Genomic DNA, 26,492 nt, shown 5'->3' on the forward strand with positions numbered 1-26,492 from the left:
TTGATCTTAGCAGCTGCATCTTGTTTATCCCTTTATATAGGTAATATTAAGGATTTGGCACCCTAGAGACAGAACCTTTTGCCTACCCTCATCTAATTCTACTTCTAGATCAATGCAGGTGATGTACTTCTCCAGATGTTGAACTACAACTCTGGCAATTGCTTTCCACTGCTATCTAAGCACAGATGTTGGGAGTTGCAGTTCTGTAGTATCTGGAGGATTTTCTCTAGAGCAGGGTTTTTTTTTAAATTAAGTGATCAGGTAGGCAACCAATTACAGCCAGAACTGCCGCTTTAAATGCCATGCTCAAAGTCTGGCATCAGTAATCTGTAAGTTTTCACTTTCCACACGATTGCTCATGCAGATAGAGCACTACTATTAAGAACAACAACAACTGAATGCAGGATGTGAATATGCTCTTAAATTTGGTGGAGGATATAAAAAAACAACCACAAGGTATCCTCAAGCAAATAAGTATTCAAGATGAAGCATTGTCAACCAAGCTATGACTTTTATGTGCTGGCAGATAACAGTGGCAGCACTGTGGCACTTTCCTTGTGATTAAGGATTTAATTATCCTTTTGGTGCTAACCCTTTTAAAAGCATTTAAATACGATGAACTGCTCTGTAAAAGCTCATGTTGGAACCAGGTGATTTTCATTCTGCCTTATCCCAAACCCTTGGAAAGAATATTGAAACAGACACAGCAGTAGTAGCTGAAAATAATTTATTTGCCAAACAGAGAGTTAAATATGCTGGAACAAATGAAAAGGGCAACCAATGCTTCTTTTTAGAAATTTATTCTATGTTTAACAGCAGTTGCCGTCATTTGCCAACATTTTTACAGTTAACAGAAGAACATGTGAAAAAAAAAACACTCAACAAAAACTAGAATATCTAAGCACAGGAAACAGTTAACGTTTTTCTGCCCATCCTACTGTTTTATCACATCCATCTTCAAAGTAGCAGCTTAAGGCCAAAGCCTTGTCTTTTTTTACTCTGCCCTCCAGGAGTTTAACTTGAATAGCAACTGGGTCCAATTACCCAGACAACTTTCAGCATGTAAGCTCCAAGGTCAGGGTAAAGGGCTGGAAGTTTAAATAACCATCCATTCCCCTTTAAGCAAACAAGTTATTCTCTGAAAGTTGATTGTATCTCCTGTGTTACAGAAAGCACACCCTCCTGCAACAAGCTGGCAGGCTGCTGGAAAAGATGTCCAGGCTGCTGAAAAGTTTTTATAAGCTGTTAAATCTTTATAAAAAGATTCACCTTTTACTGCATCTGGTAAAATAAACATCAGCAATAGATTGCTCTTTTATTACACTGGGGGAGTGCCATATAGAACAACCAAATACTTTAAAAGAGACTTATGCAGGTGCTTTATCTTCCCACATCAACAGACTACAAGTTTTCAACCCAGTGAAGAAGTAAATCCCAGAAGCTGTTCTATGGGCTTGTATCTCCATTCATCTGCCTCCAGTTCTTCAACTAAACCAGCAAGTTTTTCCATTCGAGCAACCTGCTGATCTGCAACAGAAAATTAATGGTAGTTTGCAATCAACTTTCAATAACCCTGTGAAATGAAATGCATTTATAACCATGAACAGTTTTCTGCAGCAGACAATTCTTTCATAAGTTAAAAGATATATCATTTTATTCCACAACTGGGCAGGCTTGTCTGAAGTGATACATAGTTTTTAGATTTGATTTTAATTTATACATTCTTATTCAAACAGCAATATATTGTAAAGTAACTGATATATAGGACATTACACAGTATTGTAAAAACCAAGATGCATCAAATTTGAATGCAAGACCCTCTTTGTATCAGGTTTACTCCAACATTTGCTTCCATCCTCAAACCAATCCTCAATAAAACCACATTATGATTTATGCTGCTCCTGCTCTAAATAATATATTAGATTTGGTGTCACTTTGCTATATTGTCATTTGTCTTGATATCTACCTAGTTCATAGGAATGAAAGCAATATCAGCATTCCAGATACTCACAGTTTGAAGTGAGATGGGGAAGTACATTTTAAGCTACTAATGCCAAAATTTAGCCTGCAAGAAATGCTCTTCATAATTACGGTACTTTGTCACACATGAATTCAGGCCTTAGTTGGTTGCGTTATATTCTAGCTCTGGTATATATACTGTATGGTTTAACACACAGGTGCTTTCCAAAACCTACACAAGATCATCTCCTTTTCTTCTAAAGACAGAAAAGCACCACAATTGCATCATCAGCCATATAACGATGAGATGTATGTGGAGAACAGTGTTCCATAAGAAGGAGAAGCAAAAGAGTAGTATTCCATCAAGATGTGTCATATCATATAACTGATTAGTTCCAGAAAGTGAATGCCAGAGAAGCAACTGGCCAATCTGAACCTCAGAGAATGGCAGATCTCAATCTAATTTCATGTTATATTCCCAAATAAGAAGTATGCTCATCAAACCTTCCTGACCATATGATCACCAACTTCCCCTCTCAATCTGTGAGACTCCATTCTCCAGAAAAAGAAGATAAACACTTGGAGGTCTTCAGAGAGAAAGTCCCTTCTACCCTATAATGATCTAACTGAGGCACCAAGAGCCTTCCTGCATTTAAGGAAGGTTTATTTATATATGGAAAATCCATTCTCTGGTCTCAGGAAGTAAACCTCAACAAAACTGTTTTTGTGTAGGAAAGAAGGAGATTTGTGAAGAGCTCTAACTTGAAAACAGCAATCTAATAAAGTATAATCCAGTTGGACTGGTTATCATTTCTGAAGGATATTTGTCTAGTCTCTTGAGCCACAGAATATGGCTGGAACAGTAAACTATCTTCTTTCATAAACAAACAAATAATAAGTGTTAATCTGGATAGATAGCACTTTCAATGCTTTCCACAAAGCTATAAAGATACCTGGGAGAATCTCTTTCATCTTGATGGCACTTCAGAAATACTAACTGATCTCCATGTATCACGAGGGTCAAGAAGGAAGAAGAAACATGAGATAATGTATAAATCAAATTGACCTGGCGGATGCTTTATGAACAGCAGAATTAAAATTTGCATGACTTCCATGTAGAAGTGCAGCATTCATTTTGCTCTTCTTATGTGTATAATATGGATAGAGTTATAGATGTTATAAAACCTACTTCCCCAATAAGCAGGCTGCATAGATGAAGCATTGTTTCTGCAAAGTTATTACACAAGATAACATTGGGTGAACAGATAACTGGAGATCAACTACATTACTATTTCATTTTTTTGATTTTTGGTCATTCACAACAAGGCATTGATCAGGTGATTATGCAACCTCAACTGTGGGTATATCTACTGACATTTTATACTGAGCTGGAACACTTACCATGTTTTACTTGCTTTAATGTAGATGCAACTTGATAGCTGAAAACTGATTCACAAAGGAATCGCTCTGAGCCATCTGTAAATAGAAAATAACAGCAATTTAGTCTGCCCTAAGATTATTATGATCCCTAAAGATCTAAGACCTCCCTTTGCCTCTTTAAATCCACCACTGAGAACAATAGCTTTGATTCAGGACCAAGGATTCTAACCAGTCTGGTCTGGGACTCATACAATTATGAGATCATAAAGATCAACCAACTGCCTGCAAAAGTTAAGGGTGGGGAAGGAACCCTGCTGGATCAGATCATCTATCCTCCTAGTCCAGCATTTTTTCCTACAGTAGTCTGCTGGGAAGCTAACTAGCGTAGTGATAGGGACATACAACTCTCCGGAAGCTGGATTGCAACTTCCATCACCCCTCACCATTGGTTATTCTGGATGGACTGACAGGAGTAGCAGTCCAACAACATTTGTTAAGCCACGTACCAGCTAGAGACAAAGACAGTGGTTTACATCTACCTACCCTGTCTGCCTTCCAGCAATAGATACCTGAAGGCCACCACACATAAAGAGCAGCAAACAGGAAATCTAAAGTGCTAAAATCTCAACTGTTTCCAGTGCCTACACAATTCTAAAGTAAAACTTGGCAAAACCTTAAAAATAGTCGATAAATGAGTGGCCCTGTTCATGCTTTGTATGAGGGGGGAAAAAACAGATTCAATCCCTAGCAACTCCTGGTAGGGCTGTCCTGTTGTGTCAAATCCTGAACAGCCACTACTCGTCCACTAAAGAAGGCTCATGTTAAAATAAATCCATTAGCCTTAAAGATGACACAAGACTTGAGGATTTTTCCCCTTCTGATGGATAAGATTAAGCCTGCTATCACTCAGAAAATTACCGTCTGACACAGCAGCCACTGAGCTAGATAGTAGTCTACCCCAATATAAAGCAGCTTTTAAAAACTCTAAACAGCTTTGGGAGCTGCCACAGATGAAAAGCAGCCTGTAATTGTAGTAAACAAGCAAACAAATTCACTGTCTATGAGCCTGAATGCTGCATTATCCAGCTTTGACATTATGGCTAAACATCTGTCAGTGGATCTATCCTTCATGTATTTGTCTAGTCTCCTTTTGAGACTACAACTTAAAAGATTCTGAAAAATAGTTATGCAGCAGGCTAAAAAGACTTTTGTTCTTTACTAACCTTAGTGTCAATGTCCTTGAATTGTCCAGATATCTAGTGTTATTAAAAAAATTATTCTCTGACATCATGATTGTTTCCCTATATCTACTAATATCTTAAAGCAGCATACAATGGATTACAAAATTTAAAATTATTTTTTAAAATTAAAAAGGTGAGATTCAAATACACCACTGGTTCTTAACCTTGGGTTACTCAGGAGTTTTGGACTGCAACTCCCAGAAGCCTTCACCACCAACTGTGCTGGCTGGGGTTTCTGGGAGTTGCAGTTCAAAAACATTCGAGTAACAAAGGTTAAGAACCACTGAGATACACAGTTCTCAGTCAGTTCAAGAAGGCCTGGGTGAACAGATGAGATTTTAACAGGTGTGTTGCCATGGTTGTTACCTAGATGGTCAGAGAGAAGAGCATTCCAAAGGGTATGGATCCCCTGTGGGAATATAGATCTTGCAGACACCACTCTATTCTTCTTCCCAACAGAGAATGACAGGAGGTTGTGGGCTACAGTGGCATCCTGCTGTTCCCTCTATTTACTAATGGAAAATACACTGCACGCCTTTCCAGCTGGAAATCCCATGTGGGAGTGCTCCAATTCCAAGGCATGCACCTTTATGGAGAGGATTTGGGGAAAGGCATTCTCATTCTCTGTTACGTTCTTCCTTAATACAGTGGGGTCTTGACTTGAGAACTTAATCCGTATTGGAAGGCGGTTCTCAAGTCAAAACGTTCTCAGGTCAAATCTGCATTTCCCATAGGAATGCATTGAAAACCATTTGATCCGTATCTGCTCTTTTCCGTCCATAGAAACTAATGGGAAGCTGCTATTCCGCCTTCGACCACTAGATGGGGATATTTTGTTTCTTTTTTTCTTAGGTCAAGAAAGGTTCAGGGAAGGCAGGGAAAATACAGTCCAGACAGTACCAGGCCGTCCGAAGACTGTCTCCCAATCCACTCTCTAAACGCTGGGAGGAGTGAGGAAGCAGACAGGCACCCTTTTCACTGGCCAACAGTTAACTGAAAGTTCAAATTTTGCACTTTCCCTGCCTCCCACATGTTTTTTTTCAGTTCTTAACTCAAATCTAAGTATGTAAGTCAAGTCAATATTTTCCTATGAGAGTGGTTCTTAAGTCAAAATGTTCTTAACTCAAGCCGTTCTTAAGTCAAGACCCCACTGTAATCTCACCATCACTGAACTAGAAGTTCTTACATACGCTTTGGCTTCTCCTTGAAGGGAAAAGTGTCCCAATCTTCTTGACCATTTGGTTGTTCTTTTTTGCACTTTCCTCTGTTCTATGATACAATTTTCAAGACAAGGCAAACACAGCCATACCATAGATTTAGATAAAGAAATTACATTAGCCATTCTGTTTTAAATGCTTTCCTAAATATTGCTAGAACAGAATTTTCTGATCACAACCAGCTGACAACCCTCAAAGCAATGCTATCAATTTCAAGAAAAGTACACACTAAGCAATATCTACATTGTCCTAAGCACTGGAAAGCAGAGCAATTGAAGCCCACACCTCCCAACATCTATGAACTTGAAAATGAACAAAATGAGTTCTCAGGTACCATGGGTGTTTAAATAACTTTGATGCAATCTACTTTAAAACTATGAAACAAAACCCATTCAAATAAGAAAACAATTCATTGATTGGCTGACAGTCCTGAAAACATATTGTGATTTTAATTATGTCCTGAGAAGTCGCCAATGCAATTACAAGACGAAGCATTGCATGACTGTCAAAAAACAGTCTGAGAAAAGGGCGGGAGAATCTTAACAGAAGGACCTGCAGAAAAATCTATTCTCCAAGGAATGCCTACTTAGGCAGGCTATGGGTGACTCACTCATAATGGACACAACACACCTAGTAGCTAAGAGTACTGGTCAATCATCTTGTAAAATTTTAACAGTATAGTTGGTAGTGGCTTTCTCCATCTTCATTTGCACGGAGATTACTAACATCCCTACAACTTGTTCAAAAATAAGATGTATTAATCAAAGCAAAAAGGCTTAGGATGGCAACGTCAGCCATACATAAGAGAACAATTAAATCTGGATGTCTACCCTCTCCATCATATAACCCATGGAGACCACGGAGAGTGATTTCACAGAAATGGGCAAGGCAGGCAGGCCACACACGATTAGACAATTTGTTTAGCTCACAGAGAGGAGGGGAAGAAAATCTGGCAGAAAACAAGAAAGCATTCTGCACCTCAAGAGGCAAACAAGGCATATACAGAGTGGAGCTACAAGAGCAAATGGCTAAAAAACCAGAATATTAATACATTATGGTTGCAGAGCAGGTTCCAGCCATTGTAAGAAAGAAGTCTTCAAATAGCCTGCACAGGAGTTAACACAACAAATTAGAAACTTTCCTAAAAACTAATCAATTTGGGGGCAATACACTTTTGATACCTAATGCTGTGTTTTGTAGAACATCTTAAATTAAAATCTACCTGTAAGCTGAACCAAGAGAACTTTAAACACAAATAAAATATTTATTTCCTTAGCTGTGCCCCTGTGCAGTTAGGAAGGATCTGCCTTGACTATGTGTTTTCTTCTCTCTGTATCAAAAGGAAGAAAAAATGTGCCCCATACATTTATTTTTTTAATGCGTACATTTGTGGCTTCCTCCTATTTGATTACAATGGTAAACAGAGTGAGATGGCCAATGTTTTGTTCTAGTACACTTGATCAGAGTGGGGAGATTCCTGGGGGACAAGAACTACATTCCCTTGTGGTTAAATGCTCAAGACCTTCAAGCCAGAGTTGGGAGGAGTCCACACAACAAATGGGCAGGCTCCAAGCTAAAGTCAGTAGAGCCACACTCCCCTCCTCTCTAACACAAGTCTCCATGGCTGACTACTCTCCCAGACTTACTGCGGTGCAGGAGATGGTACTGAAAAAGTGTGGGAAGGATTTATATGAACTGCTGCAGAGAATAAAAGGAGTTAGTTGCAGCATGCCAGGAAGGCAAATCCTTCCCCATCCAGCCACAATCCCCTCTCATCCCTTTTCAAGGTAAATTGGTGTATGGAGGAGGCCCCCACAGGCCAATGGGTAGCATTAAAACCATGAGCTGCTGGAAGCCATGAGCTTCCATCCTCTAGATTCAATGGCTTAATATAGTTTGCTTCCAAAATTCAGATGAAAGAAAAAAGCAACACAATAGTGCACTTAAAGCTATAAGAAGGCACAAAGGACAAAACAAAAAACAAACAAACCCTTTCACAGGTAAGTATCTCACTTTTGCCAGAATGTTCCTCTACATCTCAGCTGCATTAAGCTGTGTAGGCATTTCTGCTTTAGCCAGCTGCCCTGGAGGCAGCTCAAACACCTGAAGTCTAGTCCTTTTAGTGATACATGCCATGCTTTGGTACTGGTGGATCGTACTCCTTGTTTTCTATCCTGCTGTATCTAATATAGGATAAATGTAAAAGTCCCTGCGAAGTACAACTTTGTACTATGTATATTTCCATATCACTAACTACTGCTACTAACTAAGCTGAGACCTCTGAACTTAGTGAAGTACTTCCTTGTTCAATGGAAAAAAAATTGTACACGTTGTACACAAGCTTTTTTGCAACCGGCATTTATGTCTGTGCAGAATTATCTGTAATTAAATTCACTTAAAGCTAGATTTCTCCAGATAGGAAACAACCTGGATTTTTCCACGTCTCTAAAACCTACAACCTGCTGCTACCATACAATCAGGACTGAAAACCAGATCATACTTTTCAAATCACTAAAAATTAGAAGAGCAAAATCGAAAGTAACTTGGAAGGCAACATAACAATGATCCAAAAATCATACACCACTCGCAGATAGCAGGTAGAAATGACAAAGATATTTTATGATAGAAACCAAAGAACTGTGCATACAGTTCAGCTTCCCTAAGGAGAATTTTGAACTTCACGTTCTCAAACATCACTCTTTCTTGTCAGAAAATAAGCTGTTGAAAAGGAAGAGTTTCAGGTGTAGTTTGGCTACAAGTCTCACTCTACACCAAAAAAGTATAGGGAACAAAAACAAATAAACAAACAAAAAAAACACTGCCACCAATAAACAGTGAGACATCATCAAATCTACCAGTAGCTTTCCCTAATTTAATGCCCTTCAGATATGCCCTTTGACCATCCCCAATAAGCATGGTGATGGGAAAAGGCTGAGTCAGTGAGCATATAAATGGGAAAGTGTCCAGGTTACGGGCACCATCCTTTTACAACAATTCACTGAACAACTCTGAATGAGCACCTAGTTTTAACTTCTACCCATTATTTAAGGTTACAAAGAAACTTTCCCAGGACAGTTTTCAAATAGCAATAAAAATAACAAAATGCATACAATAAAATCAACAGCAATAAAATCTAAAACAGCAGATGACACAGCAGTCAGCGCCATGGATAAAATCACAGTAAAAAGGCCTAAGAGAATAAAAAGCTGTTCCCCTGGCACCAAAATGACATCAGAGTAGGCGCCGGGGAAGGGAGGGGGAGAGCATGCCACAAGGAGAGTACAAAGTAATGTGAAATAATTTTTCTGGTTGCCATTTATCGTATATCTGTAATGAAAGTGACATTCCTAATAGAGTCTCTAAAGATGATGTCAGAGGACACTTTCATATGAAGATGGACTGGTCCAGACCCTAACCATAAAAGGTTTTATACATAAATACGAGCACCTTGGATAGGACTAGAAAGCAGTATAAGATTTTAGTGTTAAGAAAGATGTATTCCTTGTTAGTTGAAAGTACATTTCTGTGTACATGCATGCGTTCTCTAAATAATGAACCACCTTTAGAGGCAGCCCCACTCAAATGCTCTACAGTAGTCTAATCTGAGAGACGTACCAGAGCCTGGATATCTGTGACTAGGCCATCTCTGTTCACTAAAGGTCAGAGCTGTACTGTAGCCAACACAATGTTGGAGAGTGGATCAAAGCAGGGCAAGGCCAGGGCTATGAGCACTCCCAGACTGAACCTTCATCCTTTAGGGGACGGCATCCCCATCTGGAACAGAGTGAGACCCACAAATGTGGACCAATTGAGAAATAATCATTTTTATCCTCGAGTCTCCTTAGAGGTGAAGAACTCCCTCCCACTACACTGACTGCAAGTGATTACAGCATTGACTTGTGTTATTTCAAAGTGGGCCCTCAACTTCTCCCAACTAGGCTCCTGTACCTCTTTAAGCGTATATGCCAGAACAAGAATGCAATGTGTGCAGAAATAGCCAGCGTGGGGATGCAAACACTTCTCTGCAGGTAAGTCAGAACCATAGGACCTTCATCAAACAAATTTGGCGATCCCATCTTTCTGCGATGTCAGAATTCATTCCACCACAGATACAAGTATATAAGTCAAGCAAACTAAGTCCATAAAAGCTTATGGCAAATTATACTTGCTTGTTTTTAATGTGCCAAAGATTCTTTGTTGTTTTACCTTTGCCTCTTTTCTCTTGTATAACCACGTTATGAGGCAAGTGTGGGGAACTGTGGCCTCCAGTTAATTTAGACTGCAATTCCCACAATCTGTTTGTACACTGGCCATTCTGAACAAGGCTTGTAAGACTTACAGGCCAACATTTCTGGATAAGGACATGTTCCCCGCCCTAATACTGTAAGTTAAATGATTAAAAACCCTTTCTTATTCCCCATATTTATGGTCACTTCTGGCAGCATCAGGATGGAACACATAGATGTCTGCCACTACATCAGGGTGAGTCTGGATCTTGCCATTGGACTACTACTAAAAAAGCAGGTCCTCTGAAACTTCAGAGTTCATCCCAGTAAACGATGATGTGAGAATAAAGCTGTGTTACTGTCTGTGGCACAAGGAAGAGGTAAGAAGATTCAAGGTAAGATATGGTGGTTAGAGAGTAACTGGGAAAAACTAGAAAGAACCCTAGTGAATAAGGGAGATGAAGTTGAATGAGATGAAAGGAGATGAGGGATATGTGAAGTAACTGGGAAATGCATATATCCGATGGTTAACTAAACAATTCTTTTCTCTATGCCCCAATGCTCTGATGGTTTATGCACCAAGAGAACCAATGCTCTAAGAAACCATAACCAGGAACCGAATGTGGGATTCTTGCACTGGGATTCTTTAAGCTATAGTAGCTCTTAAGGCTCCTTCAGCAAAAAGCTATATAGCTAAGGCCCCACACTACAACTCTCACTAGTCTACTTAATCTTGTACACATTCAATTAGAAGTAGCTCTCTTATAACAGCATGGCTACACTGTACAGTGGTGCCTCGCATTACGATGTTAATTGGTTCCAGCGAAATCGCTGTAGAATGAAAACATCGTAAAGCGAAATTAAAAAGCCCATAGAAACGCATTAAAATCTGATTAATGCGTTCCTATGGGCTTGAAACTCACCGTCCAACGAAGATCCTCCATAGCGCGGCCATTTTCGCTGCCCGTGCTGTGAGGAATCCATCCCAGAAAACAGCGGGCAGCCATTTTTTTACCCAGCGGCCATTTTGAAACCACCGATCAGCTGTAGGAAAATTGTCGTTTTGCAAGAATTGGTTCCGATCGCAAAGCGAAATTCCCCCACAGGAAACATCGTTTTGCAATCGCAAAAACTTCATCGTATAACGGAGTGCTCGTCTTGCGAGGCACCACTTTTACTCTACACTGCTGCCATTAAGAACAAGTAAACATGATACAGTGGTGCCTCGCGTTCTGATTGCTTCATTTAACGACGAAATCGCATTACGATGAACTTTTTGCGATCGCAAAACTATGTTTCCTATGGGGGAATTTCGCTTTGCGATGATTGGTTCCCTGCTTCGGGAACCGATTCTTCGCAAAACGACGATTTTCCAACAGCTGATTGGCGGTTTCAAAATGGCCACCGGGTAAATAAAATGGTTCCTCGCTGTGTTTAGGGACTGATTTTTCGCAAGACAGGCAGCAAAAATGGCCGCCTTATGGAGGATCTTCGCTGGACGGTGAGTTTTAAGCCCATCGGAACGCATTAAACAAGTTTTAATGTATTTCTATGGGCTTTTAAATTTTGCTTTACGATGTTTTCGTTCTACAGCGATTTCGCTGGAATGAATTAACATTGTAATGCGAGGCACCACTGTACCTGGATATAGCAACTTGTGGTTCTCCAGATGTTATTGGACTACATATCCCACCATCCCTCATCAATGGGTAGGACCAATGGGAGATATGGTCCAACAAAATCATTGGGTTTTAATTGGTCCTAAAGGCTCATTAACCTCAAGAACAAGAACTTAACCTTAATTAATCCAATAGTTTGGAATACAAACACTAAAGTGTGTATATGTATGTATACATTAATTAGCATTCTGATACAGAACATAAATAGTGCAACATGACAGCCATTCATGTAAAGTACCAATATAAACTGCACACACAGAACACTTTTTTCCTGAGTTCTGCACATGAATAAATTCAGCAGTCTCTTATGAAAGCAGAATAAACAACAATATATTTGAATATCCTATACTTTCACTTCCTGTGGCTTTATCAAGGAGGCTGATCCTAGCTTTTTGTTAAGTAAATGTCCAGACTTCACGATTAAAGTATGACTATAGGATGACTGAAATTCAAAAGCTGTATCTTAAATGCAAGCAAGTCACATACAGTACTCTGTGGGGTCTGAGTACATTTTGATTTTCACACCTCCACTGCACACCTATTATTTCAGACAAAAGACCATGAACAAGAGTGTTTTGAACTGTAGCTTTCATACCTCTCAATACTGGGTGTATTGGGTAGGAGTACAGTGGATAAATATAAATGACTTAAAAGGAAAATAAAAATCAGATTCACATTTTTTGTTAAAATGTTTTTTGCTTTTAAAAAAGCCCTTTATCATTACAGTTTTAATCAAAATATGTCATAAATCAAAGATCTCATTATGGAATTTGTTGCCATGTGCTGTCATGTCATTTCTAACTTACGGGGACACTAATAGGGTTTTCAAGGTACATGAGATGTTCCAAGGAGTAATGTGCCACTGCCTCCCCTACTGAGGTTCCATGGCTGAGCAGCACTTTGAACCCATGTCTCATGATCTGATCCAGTGCTCTGTCCACTATACCACACAAGCTCTCCATTATGGAATAAAGATTATGAATGTTATATTCTATATTATCTATATCAATTCTCAATTATGAGACAATGTATTATTATAATCTTTCTAAGAAAGGTTTATTAACAGGTTCTGACAGTTATTGGATTGGGGCATCAATGGTGGGACGAGAGTCTTTAATGTCCCAAACTAGTGAATTGCAGATATTAAAGACTCCTCCCATCCTGAGCCCCCCCCCCCCCAATATCCCTATGAAGAAAAAGATCCCTAGAGAGCCTTGGAACTGTATGTACACGTGTGCATGTGTGCTGAAACTTTTAATTGTGTGTGTGTGTGAAGCCTGGCTGATGACCTCATTAGACTTCCACATGCACAGCTGTGCCAAAAAGATTTTAGCTATCATGTGTTTGCTGCTGAAGAAACAAAAATCCATGCAGCTCCATTCACTCAGGCCTTGCAACGCTATCCATATGGCCATCCCACAGCTGTTGAACTCAGCACCACTCAGCTTGAATAGTACTAATAAGATTTGATTAAAAGATCACTGTCAATAACATGTTGTTTATTCCTAGACTTCAAACCCATCTGGCACAGTTCTTCACTCTCTCTCCTTCAAAATCCCAGTTCTCCTATATTCAAACTCACCTTCTCCCCACTCTCTCTACCTCAGACTGCTCCAAACACGTAACCAACACTCCACTCCCTTGGCTTCTCCCAGCAACCAGAACCATTCTTGCCTACGTTCCATGTGCCTCACTTACCCCCTCCCATCACATAATTACCATACCACAGCACTTCAAACAATGCCCTTACCTTTACCACATAAATAATACATTTAACATAAACAGGCATCACATATACAATCATTTATTTTTCAAGACCAACTATGCAATTCAAATGCATTCCTACCAACAATGCCATTCGTTACAAACATACTTGGGGACCTTGTTCCTGTGTAATTATACTGCCAACCAATCTGAGTAACTAAAGAATGGACAAACTACATGTACAAATAAAATATTTTATAATGTTTGAGGATTAGGGTCCTGCAGAATAGCACTAGAATTGTGCTTCTTTCTCTGGCAATAAGAACAAAGGCAACTGCTTTGTAAATTGGATACATCTGCATTTCTAGTTGGTCCCTGCCCCAGTCTTCAAAAGTAGGACAGTATTACAGATGCCAATGGCAAAAGTTTGTTTGTTTGTTTGTTTGTTTGTTTGTTTATTTATTTATTTATTTATTTATTTATTTATTTAACTTATATGCCGCCCACACTACCCGAAGGTCTCTGGGCGGCTTACAGCATTTCAAATACAATAAAAAGGCAAAATAAAAGGGCAAAATAATTAAAATGCAATTAAAATATATATTCTAAAAGTTGCCATCAGACCCACATTTGATGTTATTTCAGTTAAAAGCCATTTGGAACAGGAAGGTTTTGACCTGGCGCCGAAATGTCATCAGCGTCGGTGACAGACGAATCTCAGTCGGGAGGGCATTCCATAGTCTAGGACAGCTGCCGAAAAGGCCCTTTCTCTACAAGCCCTCCCTCTTACCTCCTTAAGGGATGGCTCTTTCAAAAGGGCCCCCTGGCTAGATCTTAACTGCCGGGTAGGTTCATATGGAAGGAGGTGGTCCTTCAGGTATCCAGGGCCCAAGCCGTTTAGGGCTTTATATGTCAAAACAAGCACTTTGAATTGGGCCCGAGCAACAACTGGTAACCAATGTAAATTAAACAGAATCGGCTTAATGTGATCTCTAGCAGCTCCACCACTCACCAGCCGCGCAGCTCGATTCTGGACCAGTTGCAGTCGCCGGACTGTCTTCAAAGGCAGCCCCACGTAGAGCGCATTGGAATAATCAATACGAGAAGTTACCAGTGCGTGTGTAACTGTCATAAGACTCCGCTCGTCCAGGTAGGGCCGCAGCTGGTATAATTTCTGCAGCTGAAGGAAGGCGCCTCTGGCCACCGAGTCCACCTGGGCTTCCAAAGTTAGACTGGGGTCCAGGAGCACCCCCAGGCTGCACACCCTGTCCCTTAGGGGGAGTGTAACCCCATTCAGGGTAGGGAAATGGCCCTCCAACCTGTCCGGTGAAGTACCCACTAACAGCACTTCCGTCTTGTCTGGATTGAGTTTCAATTTATTAACCCTCATCCAGTCCATTATCAGGTCCAGACACAAGTTCAGCACAGAAACCGCCTCACCTGGATTGGTGGAAAACGAGAGGTAGAGCTGAGTATCGTCAGCATATTGCTGACTCCTCAGCCCAAACCTCCTGATGACCTCTCCCAGCGGTTTCATGTAGATGTTAAACAGCATGGGGGACAGTATTGAGCCCTGATGAACCCCATGACATAAAGGCCATGGGGCAGAGCAACTGTCCCCCAGCACCACCCTCTGGACACGGTCAGTCAGAAAGGAGCGGAACCACCGTAAAACAGTGCCCCCAACTCCCAACTCAGAAGGACACCATGGTCGATGGCATCGAAAGCCGCTGAGAGGTCCAGGAGTATCAACAGGGTCACACTCCCCCTGTCTCTCTCCCGGCAAAGGTCATCATACAGGGCAACCAAGACAGTCTCTGTACCAAAACCCAGCCTGAAACCCAATTGAAATGGATCCAGAAAATCCGTTTCATCCAGCAGCGCCTGGAGTTGCCCAGCCACAACCCGCTCCAACACTTTGGCCAAATAAGGGAGGTTCGCTACTGGTCGGTAGTTAACCACCAGGCTTGGATCCAGGTTAGGCTTTTTAAGGAGTGGGCGAATTACCGCCTCTTTCAAGGTAGTAGGGACCACTCCTTCTCTCAAAGAGGCGTTCACGGTTAAGAGCTTGGCAGCAATGTTGCCTCTATCTTTGTCCATTTGATCATCCTTTTCTCTTGCCAGCTGCACAGCATGACAACTTCAGTTTGATACTGAAGGCAGGAGAGGAAAGATGAGTCAAGGGGCCATTTGCACAAATGGTGCTATGACAGCTCACTCTTTTTAAGTGCTTAGGAGTTCAAAGAGAATTTCCTGGTCAATACGTGGCAACTCTTAATAATTTTCAGCATCATTTGTAATTAACTTGAGTAATTCTTGGGATAGAGTTTCAAATATGCATAATGAACATGTCAGAAAACAGTATGTAAGAAACCTCTAGGCTGAAATCTCACCAGAGTGGTGTCAAGAATTAGTATGGATCATTGCAATGAACTCAATCCAGTTCCCGTGTCAGTTGAATATAAGCAAAAGATCACCAAGCTAGTGTACTGTACCAGAATACATTCCATGTAGAGCAATCATAAGAAGGATTATTCAGAAATAAAGTCCTCCAAATTCAATAGGATCTGTTCCCTAAAAAATAAGGGTGTGATCAGATGAGGATCTGGTCTGGTTTGGGGACAGGTTGTTTGCTCCTTTTCCCAGCAATCACATGACGTATGGGCAACTATGAAGTAGTGCACCCCTGATCCATGCCTATCTGCACCTTTTTGGGTGTTTAAGGTTGTTTGAAGTGTGGCGTGGCTTCTTGCCCCCAAACCACCCGATTACTGCATGAGAATGTAAGGGTTGCTCCAAATGGCACACTGCCCCTCAAAGCCATGCTGTTTAGCACATTTTAGTGCAGTCCAGCTCAGGACAATTAGACTATCTTGTTTCAGCCTAACTTAAGCAGACTCTTTTGAGCAGACAAAATTAGTCTGACTATTCCAACTTTTCTCACCTGTGCAAAGAGGAATCTATTTTGCAGTAATGAAGCCAATATAGAACACATACAGGTATCAAATCATATGCAGTCTTTAGAGTTCCCTTGAATCAGAAGACAGATATTTACAGCCATTACCTTCTAACATTTCTCCAGCTCCTTTAGGGTAGGTAAAGAGAGCTTTCCGCGGTGTAGCAAGGTCTGAGACACTGAATCCAGATCCAGTCACAGAGCTCCCGCTAACTCCACCAGCTGAAGATGATGAGGAAGAGGCAGCCATTTTCCTTAGTATGAACCTAAATGTGGAAGAGACACAAAATGAAATTAAGAGATAAAGCCTATTCAGCAACAGTACTCCCAAGTGTCTTAACTAGGGATCTGGGGTCAAATATATTTAAACTTCCAGCAGTTTATTTTAAAAAATACATCCTTCTTACTGCAGAGAGCAGGCTCACATGAGCTCCCTGTAACTGGATCATTCATTTACTTATTCTATGTAGCTACCTGTAAGCCTGATTGCTCTGCAGTTCAATTAGTAACACATGGGACTATCAGCGAGTTTAGTTGTACACTGCTGATAATTACAAAAGACGGCGTTCATTTGCATGCCAGTTACTAAAACAAAGACACATCCAAGTTGTGAAATACAGTATGTCATCTTAGGCTTGGCTTGTGGCAAATTAATATTGTTTCAGGAGGCCAGCGATTTCTGAACTTCTCATTAGTTTCCCAGTGCCTAGAGGTCAGAAGGCTTGGTCCTGATTCAACATATTTATTCAGGATCTCTCTCTATCCACATCCCAAACTAAATTATAAGCTAAATTCTAAGTAAACTTTAGAAAACTAAATGCCTGAAACTAGGAAAGTATGGGGACAAAAAACTAAGGCTGGCACAATTCTAATCTTAAATTACTGTATGGGTTTCAGGGGGACTTGTTTCTGAGTCTGTGTATAGAAGACCACATGACTACAACATGCCTTCGGGCCTGATTTGGCACATTGGGATATACTGGATATCCCAATCAGATGCCTTCTGACTCTGTTGGGCTATATTTCTTACCAAGGATGGTCAACACTTGACTATGTGAATGTATGTATTGAAGTCAAGAAAAACCGCAATAATTAAATCAGAATTTAGCTAGTTTAATAATCAAAGCTGGAGGTTGTATTACAGGCTACAGCTCTTTAGTGATGGGATAAAAGTCTGGCTAAGACTGTTGCATGGCCTCAAAGTAAACAATCTGCTGAAATTTTACACTAATTAAACTCAAAAGAGCTGGTCTCAGCTATCAAATATATGAAAGCAGAAAGAAATGGCAGCTAACATGCTTGCTGCATCAAACTCACATAATTTCAACCACAACAGCTATCTTCATGATAAGTAATATTTTATTCCAAGACTACGTCCCTAATGACAAGGTTTTATACAAGCTTGAGATTATTACGTGCCCCTGAATAGACACCATACCAACAAAAATGAATTCTTCTGCAACAGATTTCAGCCTAATATTCCATGGATGACAAATAAGGAATACATTTAATATGATTTATTGTAACAACTAGATGTTTATTGAAGTGTTGCAAACATTAGAATCCACACAGTTCTTACCAAACCAAGAATTCAGAGGATAAATAAGCAGTATGATCAACCCTCACCTTCAGCTATGGTGAAAATAGGTAAAACCTGTGGATGCATAGAGGTACTGGAGAAGACCAACACTCCCCCACCTCTGTACAAGATACATAAATATATACAGTATAGGTAAGAGCCCTGTGAATTATAATACACAATATGCACACTTAACCAAGGGTTAGAGGGAAATAAAAGTTTCAAGAGCCCATGAAATGGGTGGGGCATATGAAAACAGACTGTGCTGTATGGGTTCTACAAAAATTCCACACAGATTTTATTTAAAGCATTATTGCCAAGTTAAGAAATATTCACTCAATATAGCTACACTGCTCCATTCACTCTCAACATGCTTACTTTTATAAACAAAATGCAAGACAAAATCAGTCCACTTGGTGGCAGGCTGATCTCAGAATCCATATGCTTCAAGACCAAAGCCAACTTCATTAATTTCTTTCTATTGTCAAGCTCTTCATCTATGTCTCACTTATATACAGTACAATCTTTCATTAGACAGCGAGTTCATCCTGAAGATACTTTACTGTAGTTGTCCTGTTAACATATTTAATATATTGAGGACTGCTTCCATATTTCTGATATTTCTAGCTTTATTATTTCCAAAATTGAGTAACATCTGGTCAGATTAGACAAGGATCACCCTGCTTAACAAAGTGCTACAGGACTTTCATTTGGCAACTGTAGTTTGTGCCAATGATTGAGTTTGAGGGCCAAATTCTCAAATGGGTGGGCTAGTGAAAGCAAAAAGCCAGAGTAGCCCCTGATTAGGTCTACATCCCCTAAGCGCCATGTTTACTGGAAGATTATTACCAAAAAAACACAAACAAACAAACAATTTCCCAGCGTAAAAATTTAACACCATTTCAGAATGTAATGATTTTTAATCTGCAGTACAAATACAAATGTGAGCTAGGGAATCTCCTGATAACCACACAAATTGTTTTACAGGCAAAACCCATGCTTTCCATTCATAAGCATAATTTCAAAAGATGCCCTCTCTCTCTCTCTCTCTCTCTCTCTCTCTCTCTCTCTCTCTCTCTCTCTCTCTCTCTCTCTCTCTCACACACACACACACACACACACACACACACACACACACACACACACACACACACACAGAGTTCTGTGAATGGTTTGCTAACAAGGATACTTTTCTGACCTGGCTGCTACATACATTGTGAAACCAGATAGCAGAAAGAGGCAATAGAACTTAAAAATTAAATGCAACATTGTGGCTTCTACCAATGCTTGCTTTCCTTTGTGTCATCCACCCACCCAGACACCTCTCAGAAGAATTGGTTAGATATGTTACCATGACAGAGAAGGAAAGTAAGTTTTCATTCTAATGGAGAATTCTAGTCAACAGCGCTGTTTTATTCTATGAATGGATACAAGAAAGGTAAAATTCAGTTTGAGCATCACTGATAGATTTTTTTCTGTTTCCCTAAAAAAATCTTGAACCTGACACAACTCCGGGAGGCAGTAGAAGACAGGAGGGCCTGGCGTGCTCTGGTCCATGGGGTCACGAAGAGTCGGACACGACTAAACGACTAAACACACAAAAAAATCTTACTATCTGATCTGCAAAGGTGTCAGTTAATTCTCTCCACAGGCACATGCGCTGCGTTAAAGGTGTTTCAGAAGCCTTAGAGCTCTTTCTGCAAATGTTTGTTCCTTTATGGTTACATCAAACATCCTTCCAAAAGTTCAAACACAAACGCTCAGGCTTTTCAGCAGACCTTGCTGTCTTATTGTACAACCCACAGCCTAAAGAAATGACATTTTAAGCTGTAAATTATAACATTAAACATATATGCACATCTATAGCTACTGCTGTCCTCCCTGAATGCCTCCTGTTTTCATGTCCTGATCCAGATTCACTACAATTATGTGCAATGGCTTCCTTTACATTGCCACACTGTTCATTGCATTATTAATGGCTCAGCATGGCACCTAAGTGCTTGCTGGAGGAAATGCATCTTCCAACCAGGCATTTAAGTACCTGACTGCAGAGCCAGAAATTGTGAGTTCAATTCTCCAGTGTGCCTCAAGCCTGTGTGGCCTTGAGGGAGCTGCACAGTCCCAGGGTATGTGCAGAAGAAGGGAATGGTAAGTCACTTCTGAGTATTCTCTAGCTGGAAACCCTTGAAAGGAGTTGCCATAAATGAGAACTGACTTGACAATACATGACGAGGAGGAGGAGGAGGAAGAAACTGTTTTTAAGTTTGAACTTTGTGCTATTCCCACCAAAAGCCAGCAGAGCTAAAAATATGCAAGTAAGCAAGATACATTAATTGGCTTACAAAAAGGCAAGGATACTGTAGCCTTTTTACAAAGGCTTCAGTGTCTACAAAGCAATAAGACACCATCAGTAAAACCTGCTTGTTGGTTTTCGAATATACGAGTCAAGAAACAAACAAAGAATCTTTCAGAGTGTAAAGGCTATAGTAACTACAGTTGTGTTCAAAATTATTCAACCCCCACTGAAATTGAATGTTTTGGCCATTTTGACATTGATTTTGATCATTCAGTCATCTTGCTTACATTTACATGAAAGAGGCACTTGTAGGTCAGAGAAATATAACCTTAAGTTTATAATGAAATAACCACAAATGTCTTTTCTGTGCTCACATCATTATTAGTTTTTATTCAACCCCTAAGTGACATTCAATCTTAGTACTTAGTACAACATCCTTTTACAGTTATAACAGCTTTTAAACGTGAAGCATAGCTTGACACAAGTGTCTTGCAGCAATCTACGGGTATCTTCGCCCATTCTTCATGGGCAAAAGCCTCCAGTTCAGTCAAATTCTTAGGCTTGCGCACTGCAACTGCTTTCTTTAAGTCCCACCAGAGGTTCTCAATCGGATTTAAGTCTGGTGACTGCGATGGCCACTCCAAAATGTTCCAGCCTTTCCTCTGCAACCATGCTCTAGTGGACTTGGAGGTATGCTTGGGATCATTGTCCTGTTGAAAGGTCCAACGTCTCCCAAGCCTCAGGTGTGTGACGGACTGCATCACATTTTCATCCAATATCTCCTGGTACTGAAGAGAATTCATGGTACCTTGTACACGCTGAAGCTTCCCTGTACCTGCAGAAGCAAATCAGCCCCAAAGCATTATTGACCCTCCGCCATACTTCACAGTAGGCAAGGTGTTCTTTTCGTCATATGCCTTGTTCTTCCTCCTCCAAACATAGCGTTGATCCATGGGCCCAAACAGTTCTAATTTTGTTTCATCAGTCCACAGAACACTATCCCACAACTTTTGTGGTTTGCCCACATGACTTTTGGCATACTGCAGTCGACTCTTCTTATTCTTGGGAGACAGCAAGGGGGTGCGCCTGGGGGTTCTGGCATGGAGACCTTCATTACGCAGTGTGCGCCTTATTGTCTGAGCTGAAACTTCTATACCCACATCTGACAAATCTTTTTTCAGTTCCTCAGCAGTCACACGGGGACTTTTCACCACTCTACGCTTTAGGTAGCGCACAGCAGTCAAAGTCAGCATCTTCTTTCTTCCACGACCAGGTAGCATTTCAACAGTGCCCTTTGCCTTGAATTTGCGAATGATGCTTCCTATGGTGTCTCTTGGTATGTTTAACTTCTTTGCAATCTTCTTATAGCCATTGCCCTTCCTGTGAAGACAAATCACCTCTTCTCTTGTCTTCCTGGACCATTCTCTTGACTTAGAATGTTTGTAACCACACCAATAAATGTCTAGAAGGAGCTCAGTATCACAGTCATTTTAAAGCTGCCTAATTGGTGCTTATTATGCTTGATTGGTGCTCGGTGACATCCACAGGTGTTTTCAATACCTGATCAAAAACACCTGAATGAACCTCTCTTCTTCAGAGTGGTAGTCTTTAAGGGGTTGAATAATTGTGGCAATGAAGAAACCACAAAAGAAACATTTACTACTGTATTACATAAACAATTGATGTTATTTTAGTTGCATTTGGTTCTTTAAAACGTCCTTGTAGGATTTCATTCTGAATACAATTCCAAATGTACACTATAGTCCCTAAACCCCTTTACAGCATTGGGGGTTGAATAATTTTGAACACAACTGTATCTCTAGGATTTTTAGCATGCTTGCTATCTTGAGGCAAAATTCAGTGACTCAATTATTTATCTGCTGCTCCTGTCTATATATCTCATATATATCCACAACCTCTTTCCACCTAACCTGAATGTGCTTGCATTGACAAGGTCCTAATGATTACATTCATTGAAGGTTCTACATAAATGACTACTCAAGGGACCAAGTCAGGCCACCACCCCCCTAGACACTAAGGCCAAGATCCTGTTGAGGAAATGCAGAATGGAGGAACAAACACCCAACTGCTTCCCTGCTCAAACAGTCTCTCCTTCATATGACCGATCATGTACTAACTGCAAGAATGGATGCACAACAAGATGAGCAACTGGCTGTGCAAAGGACAGCATGCCAGAAGGTAGACAGCTTGTGCCCTTATTTGTGCAGTTTATCCCAACACGATTATGATCAAACATACATTTGTTGTTATGTGCCACCAAATCAGAACAGATTTATAGGACCCTATTAGGGCTTTTGAGGTAAATGAGGAAGGAGGGTTTTACCAGGTCTACCCTTCAGCAAGTTTCCATGCCAGAGCCGGAGAATCAAACCCAGGTTGTCCGAGTCCTAGTTCATTACTGTACAGTGGGGTCTCTACTTAAGAACTTAATCCGTATTGGAAGGTGGTTCTCAAGCTGAAAAGTTCTTATGTTGAATCTGCATTTCCCATAGGAATGCATTGAAAACCATTTAATCCGTATCTGCTCTTTTCTGTCCATAGAAACTACTGTGGAACCTCTACTTAAGAACTTAATCCGTTTTGGAATGGTGTTCTTAAGTTGAAACGTTCTTAACTTGAAGCAAAATTTCCCATAGGAATGGACTGAAAACCAATTAATCCATTCTGGCTGTTTTTTTGTTATGTAGAGGTGCGTTCGTACATTAAAGCATTAGTTCCCATAGGAACTAATGCAAAGCTGGTTAATACGTACTCTACCACTAGGGGGAGAATTTTTTTTAACCTAAGATGACCTAAGGTTTAAAAAAAGAGCGGGAAAGGTTTTTTTTCCTGTTCTTATCTTGGATTTCTGTTCTCAAGTAGAAGCAAAATTTAGCAAATGGAGCTGTTCTTAAGTTGGATTGTTCTTAAGTAGGGACGTTCTTAAGTAGAGACCCCACTGTATCACATCATACTAGTTACCTACCTAACAGACATACTGTGCCACAAATCATTATGAGCTTTATGCTACAAACCTGTGTATATCCACTAGAATTTAATTCCAAGACAGCTCAAAAGGTGTTGCTTCCAAGTAAAATTGCTCATCAATGTCGCTCATCTTTTTACATCTATAAGTGACAAGAGTTCCAAACAACTGGAATTTCAAGTTAACATATAGTCAAAAATTCAGCAAAATTACAAGAGGATCTATAATACAGGAGTTCAGTCACCACAGTACAGAATTATCTGGCTTGGAGTTTACAGAAAGCTCCGGCATGTGGAGTGGAAATGCAGTTGCATGTGTCCTACTGCCACAGTCTGGGTAAAGGCAGTATTGGGAAACTAATCAGGAAGTTGCAACAGCACCTAGGTGCATCATATATATTCCATGACCTACAAAAGCTTCCCAGTCAGACGTGCCTATTGAGAACAGGTCTGCAAAACACAGTTGTTTGTATGTTAAGTCACTGAGTCCAACTTACAATAGGGGAACTAACTGAACTACCAGGTACAGTATTCTGTATGTCTAGTCAAAGTATTTGTGTCCTGTTGCTATAGGAGGGCTGGGGGAGGCTACGGAGAACCAAACCAGCCAGAAGCAACATAAGGACATCCCAAGCACTTCCTCTCCTTTCTGGAAGCCCACAGGAAGGAAAGAAGCAGCATGGATAGTTTTTGGGTATCTGTGGTGAAGCCTGGTGGTTTTTGGTCAATGTAGTTTAGTTAAAGGTTATGCTTTTGAGGCAGTCACGAAAGCAGCAAAATCAGGGAGCTAGACGGGGTACAGATTGTATTTGTCTTCAGTGTGGAAGGGATTGTCACTCTCGAATTGGCCTTCTCAGCCACACTAGACGCTGTTCCAAGTCCTCCATGCAGAGCACGATACCATAGTCTCCCGAGATTGAAGGATGCCTATGATGATGATGCTTTTGTACCCACTCTGGGGATAACTCTCATTCACTGATATGAGGAAAGAGCTGTTGCCGCCACTCCACTCAGTAAACCAGGAGTTTGGGTGAGGGGGAGGGAGAGCAGTTTCTCTTCCTCCCTTTCCGTGGAGATTTCAGGCGGCTGAAAAGTCCTGAGCCAAGCGAGGAGCCAACCTACCCCCCCAAGGAGACCGATTTCCATCCACCCCCACCATCAGATAAAGGTAAAAAAAAAAAATCCAGCAACAAACCATATGTTCATTTCAGTACTGGCAGTCAAATTACGTGTTTACCGAAGAGATCAATCCCGCCACGTTCAAAGTCGCTAAGACTCCCAGCTGTTCTGTGACTTCCACCAATTTGGAAAACAGAAGCGAAGAAATACAGGTGAGTAACAATGGGACTGAGATCCAATGACAGTAAACGAACGGGAGGGAAATTTAGTAGGGGAAAAATAGTTTTAAGGTGGTTTGTTTTTAATAACAAGCCGCCTTAGCTCCTCGTGAGAAGAAAGGCGCCCGGATGAATACTTAAATAAACAAAGAAACTGGCAGGCGCACGCATGACTTTACATTCGACCAGAGAACTGCCTACGACTTACTGCGCTTGCGCCGGGGCGAGTAACCGAAATCGAGAGACGCATGCGCCTAAGGCCTCCCCACCAATAGGACACTGGCCAGCGAAGGCCTTTCTTACCAACGCCAGCCTAAGCTCCGGATGATGAGGTACGGCCGTTCTGACGTGTCTCGCGGATCCCGAGTAAGTAAAACAAACGGCCTTAGTTACAGCGTTCCTTGTTTTCCCATCCCCGCCGCCAGTACAACTCCGTCTTTACCCCACTCACGCCCCAGCGCTTTGAACTTCCTGTGAATGGGAATACCACGACGCTGGCGGCGAAATCGTGCGTGCGCGCACTCGAGAAATGGGCGCGCCCTAAATACGTAGAAACTCGGCGGCGAGGATCGAGAGGTCTGTGGGAACCATGGCAACGGAGAGGCGGCGGGGTAGGGGTGGGTCTGAGAAGCGTGCCCAGTGGGTGGAAATCTGATATACTGTATTTACGTAGTTCTTGTTATTATAATAGCAACAAACCATGGTTTATTAAGGTGTTGTTAAGATGGCGATTAAAGCTAAAGTTCGAGGCAACAATCCTGTTGAATATCTGGCCGGAGGAGTCATCATCTTCCTTGCTTTATACAGGATTCTTGTATTTTTAATAGACTGAAATTCTAACATGTAAAGCTGGCACCTTACTATATTGCCATCGTCATGGGCCCATACCTTTTTGCTGATGTGGGATGTAAAAAAGATATGAGATGTAACTGATAGTTTGCACACAACAGTTTCAAGGGGTATGATAAAAAAAAGCCCACTCAGAGTATTAATTGTATTCCTCCTTTGTGTGTGCTTGTCCCAGCAGTTGAAAATAAATAAAATGATCACTTGATTTTCTTTGAAAACTTTTACTGTTTAAAACACATGTAAAATAGAATAAACTCACTGTGCTTATTGGTACTTGTTACATGAACTTGACAGTTATGCTTATATTATTTATTTATTTATTTATTTATTGGACTTATATACCGCCCCATAGCGCTACACTTACTCTAATAAACTAAATCTCATATAGTATAACATATCTAACAGACTATGTCCTACTACATTTTTAGCCCTATCACATGTTATGGCTCTATTTAAGAGAATGCTAACTGATGCTTGCATTGTATATCTACCTGGCTGCTGGGAGACACATTCTGATTGGTCAGAATATTTCACTATGCAGATATCACATTCTAGTCCTTTCCATACAAACACACACACACACACACACACACACACACACAATTGTTACAATACATATACCATGTATTGTAACAATTATATTTTCTAACAGCGCTGAAGCAGAATTCATAATGCAACACCAGAACCACCATGCTTGTTTTCTGTAATAAATACAGATTCTGCATCGTAGAGTCTATAGTGCAGTAGCTTGTAACATGTCTAGAGGCAAAGAAGGGAATATGAGCTGGCACAACTTTTCTCAGTCGTTCACAAAAGTTTCACCTGCCAATTTTTTTTTACTTTACAAACTATTACAGTAGCTGAACTTCAAATTAGCTACTCATTTGCTGTTTTTCTCTTTTCTCTCCACACTTGATGTTTTGTGGGAGAGAAGCTCCTGTCTGAATGCTTCTGTTTTCCTTTAACATGGCTCAGATGTTGTGAATGCTAGTTTGAGCACAAAAACATTTTTATTAGCCACAACAGGTTAGGGCATATGCTTTCTCTGTATTCAGAAGCATTAAGTCTCTTAATTACCAAATGC

General features: G+C 40.7%; 2 protein-coding genes across 8 annotated transcripts in view; one reads left to right on the plus strand and one right to left on the minus strand.

The window, feature by feature from the left end:
- Positions 1 to 710: 710 nt before the first annotated feature.
- On the minus strand, positions 711 to 25,087 carry ANAPC16 (anaphase promoting complex subunit 16). Of its 5 annotated transcripts, none has more exons than XM_020783145.3 (5): positions 24,863 to 25,002; positions 23,273 to 23,365; positions 16,471 to 16,628; positions 3,361 to 3,435; positions 711 to 1,527 (listed from the first exon to the last, which is right to left on the minus strand). In XM_020783145.3, exons 3-5 carry the CDS (start codon positions 16,610 to 16,612, stop codon positions 1,412 to 1,414), a joined length of 333 nt encoding a protein of 110 aa, XP_020638804.1. In that variant the 5' UTR covers positions 16,613 to 16,628; positions 23,273 to 23,365; positions 24,863 to 25,002; the 3' UTR covers positions 711 to 1,411. The 5 variants fall into 5 exon arrangements, with proteins under 5 accessions (XP_020638804.1, XP_020638803.1, XP_078247504.1 ...); XM_020783144.3 differs by lacking the exon at positions 24,863 to 25,002 and adding an exon at positions 24,418 to 24,519; XM_078391378.1 differs by lacking the exons at positions 23,273 to 23,365; positions 24,863 to 25,002 and adding an exon at positions 25,031 to 25,087 and having other exon boundaries at positions 16,471 to 16,627.
- ASCC1 (activating signal cointegrator 1 complex subunit 1) overlaps positions 24,444 to 26,492 on the plus strand; it is an 84,866-nt gene continuing 82,817 nt past the window's right edge. Inside the window, exon 1 of one of the 3 annotated variants that reach the window (XM_020783137.3) lies at positions 24,444 to 24,553. The gene's annotated coding sequence lies outside the window, so the exon portion shown is untranslated. Of the gene's footprint in view, positions 24,554 to 24,774; positions 24,926 to 25,030; positions 25,136 to 26,492 lie in introns of those variants that run through there. The other 2 variants (XM_020783135.3, XM_020783136.3) reach the window with 2 other exon arrangements.

This window comes from Pogona vitticeps, chromosome 3, assembly GCF_051106095.1.
Source record: "Pogona vitticeps strain Pit_001003342236 chromosome 3, PviZW2.1, whole genome shotgun sequence".
NCBI classification, from domain to species: domain Eukaryota; kingdom Metazoa; phylum Chordata; class Lepidosauria; order Squamata; family Agamidae; genus Pogona; species Pogona vitticeps.